We start from the raw sequence: 5,607 nt of genomic DNA on the forward strand, positions 1-5,607 counted from the left end.
GTTAAAAAAAATATAGATACTATTTGATTTATATAATATTGCATTTAAATCCTTATTTTGTCTCAAATATTTTTTGTGGTACTAATGAAAAGACCTAATAATTACTGTTCTTAGAATGTCCATTTTAAACAAAAATGTCATTTTCATCCTCTACTCTAGAAATATAAATGGGTGTGGTTATTCATCTGTTCCATGATCCACCCCCCCAATTTTAAGCAAACCGGACAAAGGTGATTCCGTGAAGGCCAGCCATGGTGACAGTGAAGCCCAGTCATCTAATTATTCAGTGACACTCCTAATCTCACCATGGATTTCCAGCCTCGCAGCCACTCCAGTATTACTGCATAGCAGCACAAGCACAAAAACGTCATGCCATATGCATCAAGTCTAGTATAGATGTGGTGCAAAAAAATAAATAAATAAACCAACAGGTATGAGGCGACAAATTTTGGACTTATCAGCAGCCTACAAAACCCTATACTACCTTAGAAGGTAATGCATATATGTGCTATATTTTCCATTTTCATAGGTATGGCAGGGTATAATTGAGAAGCGGCTATAAGTTTTAATATACTGTTAGGAGCAATATAGCATGCAGGATCAAATAGAAAGGGGTGTCGCACTTTAGAGCTGCAGGGGAACTGTGGGGGCTAATAGCTGCGACATTCTTCTTGTAGAACTGGATGGAGATAAGACCACCATGCATTCTGACTGATGATATAGATGGCCTACGAAAGCTTATGCTCGCCCCATGCCTTGAGAAAACCCCTGTGTAATTAAAGGCAATGAGTTTTAGGCAGTCTTATTTCTGACATAATTACTTTGGGCTGAAGTAGTCTAACGACTTACAGTGTTTTATTTCATCAGCAAGCCTGTTCATTGAGAAATATCAAATATTACAATAAAAATCATTGAAGTTCAACCACAGACATCAGTAAAACACACATAGCACAATTGTTCTAGGGCAAATAATAAAAAGAATGATAAAGATGGATGCAATTGTAACATGAATGCAGTTGTTACAAATGGGTACTCCCTTCATCCCTTTTTAAGGTTCGTTCTCACTTCCCGAGAAGTCAAACACAATCAACTTTGACCAAATATATATTAAAAAGTATTAATATGACTGGCACACACCCTATACCCATAGCGACACATATAGGGACAGAGGGAGTACTTGTGAAGGTGTTGTGAAAGACAAATAAAGAAGTGGAACTGACATGCTATCATATATTCATAGTACCTGAACAATACATTGCAAGCATTATTATACACTTGATAGGATATATAGTTAGACACTAAGGGGGCTCGAACCGTTGGCGTAATAGTTGAATTTATGCAATTATGGGATATAATTTCAGTCATTGTTTTACATCCACAAAGGGAGGACAAACATATTTAGAGGTTCTCTTCAAACGGTCAGTATTCGGCCAAGTCTGTGAGGGTTTTTTCTTGGGTGCTACCCTATTTGCACCATGGGAAATGGTTTGGAAGACTTGGGCGCCACAAAAATGTCGGTTCTTCATGTGGTTAGTGGCACATAATAAGTGTTGGACAGCTGACCGCCTTGCACGCCGCGGGCTGCCCCGCCCGGATTGTTGCCCACTTTGCGATCAAGAGGAGGAAACTGTAAACCATCTCCTGGTCGGTTGCGTCTTCGCTAGGGGATTCTGGTTCCATTTGCTAAGGCAGGTCGGTCTCCAGGCCTTATCACCACAACCTAGTGAAAACTCCTTCTTGAGTGGCGGGACAGAGCTAATAGTATTACTTCTGAGCCGTTAAGACAAGGGGTTAATTCCCTAATCATGCTGGGGACTTGGATCCTTTGGAACCATCACAATTGTTGTGTTTTTGATGGAGCAGCTCCAAGTATTGCTGGGGCTTTAGCCATGGCTGGTGAGGAACGCCGACTATGGACCTTGGCAGGGGCTCGAGGGTTATCCCTTTTGTCAGCCCACCTCCTAGGAGATTAGTTTTCTTAGGTCTGTGTGGGTCGCCTTTCAGCCAACTTAGGTGAGCTGTGCCTGCTATGTTGAGTTGTGTGTGTTAGTGTGTTGTGTTGGGGCATGTGGTGTACTTGTGTTCGGTTCTTTCACCCATATTCTTTTTAATATAATGATGCTTAGATCTCCTGCGTTTTTTGAGAAAAAAAATATATAGTTAAGTATGAACTACAAAACTTCGTGTATTTTAGCTAGGAGAATGTTTCCTGCACGTGTACTGCCAACTTTTAATCACAGAAATACAGCAAAGAATAATGCAGAAGTCTGAAATAATTAAGGAAATAAAATCTTTTGATAGACACAGGAAGCAGAATTCTGAAATGGGACCAATCATCAGCTCAATTATATAAATCAAAGCTGAGAACAAGAAATCTCTCATTTGTTCTTTTTCATTTCATGTTTAAGGGTGGGGAAATGCCCCCCTTTTATTTGCTAATATAGAATTTAAAAGGGGAAGGCTGCATATTCCTAAAGAATATCAGCATCAGTTACCCTATGCTCCATTTTGGAATACCCAATCTCTTTGCTCATTGAACCTATGTAGCACATGATACGAGCAAATTCAAGGCAGTAGCAACAGACACTAGTTTAGTAGGGTAGGAGGCCAGCTTCTCTGTTTTAAGTGTTCATCAATCAAAATAAAATAAAATAAAAACTAACAGGCAGCACCCGAGAATGCATGTAGTCAACTTTTTCTTCACAATTTCAATAGCACAAATACACAGTACCGTTATGAGCTAGATTGGGAAAAATGGCAGACAGAGACCGAGCCCTTGTCATGGAAATAAGGATTGTATCTTCTTGCTGGATTATAACAATCACAATAAACCTACTTATATAGAGGCTCTCTGAACAAAATGTAAATAACATCAGTCGAGATAATATCTTTATTAAGAAAATAAGAAACAACTAATTCTTATGTCAGGATACTAATGAATTATTTTAGGAAAAATTGGTACTCTTCTTGAGGAAGATGAACCCAAATAATATCCTTGACGTAGGCTATCAGTACAGGACATGCAACAGCCATGCTTACATGCATAAACAGTAACAAATCATACTACTAGATTTATAGTAAATACCATAGTAAGCATTTAGATTTCTTACGTGAAAATCATACTACTAGATTTGCCATCGGAAGTACTTTTATATCATTATAATTTGGGTAATTACACGTATAGCAAGAAAAGGCAACAGTCAAAGACATTTACTGGAAACAATACTGATGCACTAAACGCTTTTGAAAAAAGGGTAAATGAAAGGCAACAACATTGAGTAATGAAATTAAATTCCCTAAGGGCCCGTTTGGATCCTTGGAATTGAATTTATTCTAATAATTACAATTTAAGCATAGATTAATTAAGCTAATATAGTTATATATGGAATATATTTATATATTTATTCTTAGGCATACAAGGGACATACTTATATGTTGTATTTCTATTGTAGGGAAGTGAGTTGAAGAGTGTGCTATAAGTTGGAGAATAAAATTATAGCATAGTGATCTATAGAATCCATTTCCATCTCCCACCCTATGAATTTAAGATAGGCTTATTTGTGAGCTTGGGAATGTTATGGAATGTCAAATTCTAAGCCAAATAGCCTAATTCATTATGTAGATTTTAATTCCTCCAAAACGAATGGATCCAAATGGCCTCTAAGAGTAGGCAGTATATATTACCACTCAACTCAATAAACCCTTTTGTGCATATCCTACACTTATGTTGTTTCCAGGCAAAGTCGAATTAATAAAGGCTGATGGTATCGGACAACAAAGATGCAGTAGACGAGTAGTACACTGAAGGAATTAGTCAAACACCATTTTATAAATATCAGACAAGGTATTGGTTGCAAAGTGAATGTAAGTATAACTGCAGTCAACAGTTCAACACCTGCCATAATGTAATGGTGATTAGGTTGGAAATTTATTGCTCACAAAGGATGCCTCAGGAACAACAAAGATGATTTACTGCTATGCACAGCCAGTGCTAGTGAACAAGAATCCGTTTGTGTATAGAACATAACAAATGTAAACATTTCTTATGGGTTACCAGTTGTTATACCTTGCCAAAGTATGAAGAAGCAGAAGATGACGGTAATGATCAAAGCCACCAGGTTCCCAATGGAAGATGCTGGTTTGGAATTCTTCATCTTCTTCAATGCCTTCATTCGCTCAAGCCTAGCCCTCTTTAACACCGCAAGCTCTGATAGTTCACTGATGAGCTTCTGATCAGGGTCTAATGGTGAAGTAGTCGGTGGTCTTGGAGGTCGTGGCGGCTTCTTGTACCATTTTTTCTTTTCCTTATCATCAGCTGACTTATCCAAAAGCCCAACCTTGATCTCCCCTTCGGATGTCATAGGCTCTCCACATTTACCAGTTGAATGTCGACAGTGTGAAGAGCAACAAGATATGTGGTGACTCTTATCATCCTTCAGTGCTACAAGATCATCATATGAGCTGTGGGGCTTTGTCCTTGCATACCCAGCTATTGAATTAACCTTCATCCCACTATTGTCCTCTTTGGGTAGCAAGCAGTTGCCTTTCTCCAGGTCAACCAACAGGTCTTGGTCACATACTTCCTGCACCTCCATTAGAATGACAGGAAAATCTCCAAACGATCAAGATGTAGGAAAACAACCCTCCTTTCCAGCTAGAAATCAAGGAAGTGCAATAAAATGTTAAGATATAAGTTAATCCATATCAAATGCTAGTTAGATACAAAAACATATGCAAGGATCAAATGGGGGTAACAAATTCAACATCTCACGAATTACAAAATCAAATAACAATCATAACTCGTAGCATAGCTAAAACAAGAGAAAGATAAGGTAAACAACTTAACAAGGTAAGCACAGAAGCCATCAGATAAGGTCATAAAACACAAAGGGAGAAATTTTCCGTAAGTCTAACAGTTTAAAGTACAGGAAAAAGGGATCAGTAGGAAAAACCTAAGCTGAAAGGACTGGGTGGAAGGAGAATAAGTAGGAGCCCAAAAGTTTCAGACTCCACCAAGATAGTGGTTGCCAAAAGCCAAAACAGCATGCCACTAATACCTGAAAAATACTTGACAACACTGCCAAACTATCCACTAAAATCAACACACAAGCCAGTAACTTGCCTAAAGATTTCAACACTTTCCTCTCGAAACAATTTCAACTGTTTTTACTGAACACAAGATGTACCAAAGTGGTTAGTTATCCAGGCAATCGTTATCTCAAAACACTACCTCTGATCCTAAATATAAGTCCATTTAGGATTGTTTTTTTGTCAAACCTTTTTAGCTTTCTCCATCCAGGCATCAACATGTATAGATCCATGTATAGCTTTGTCCATCACGGCATCAACATGTATAGCTAAAAAGCTTTAGGTTAGGGTTTGGGTGCTTGGCTCGCACAGCAGGAAGGGAAGGGAAAAGAGCCTTTTACCTGTGTGCCATTAAAAAAGTTTGTAATTACACACAAGCCATTAAAAAAGTTGACCGCACACAGGTGCCACTGCTCTAAACTTCTTTGTCTTATAAGCCATTCCGTCCTTGTTCTGTTTGTTTTTCGCCGTTTGGTAGCCTTTACAGGTGGGACCGGCCAGTGAAATTGTCAATGTTGC

The 5,607-nt window shown here is 38.5% G+C and overlaps 1 protein-coding gene across 1 annotated transcript; it reads right to left on the reverse strand.

Annotated features, from left to right (window-relative positions):
* Positions 1–279: 279 nt before the first annotated feature.
* LOC136458155 (uncharacterized) lies at positions 280–4,883 on the reverse strand. Its single transcript, XM_066458143.1, has 3 exons — positions 4,067–4,883; positions 624–768; positions 280–340 (listed from the first exon to the last, which is right to left on the reverse strand). Exons 1-3 carry the CDS (start codon positions 4,593–4,595, stop codon positions 280–282), a joined length of 735 nt encoding a protein of 244 aa, XP_066314240.1. The 5' UTR covers positions 4,596–4,883.
* Positions 4,884–5,607: the final 724 nt, after the last annotated feature.

This window comes from Miscanthus floridulus, chromosome 6, assembly GCF_019320115.1.
Source record: "Miscanthus floridulus cultivar M001 chromosome 6, ASM1932011v1, whole genome shotgun sequence".
Lineage (NCBI taxonomy): Eukaryota > Viridiplantae > Streptophyta > Magnoliopsida > Poales > Poaceae > Miscanthus > Miscanthus floridulus.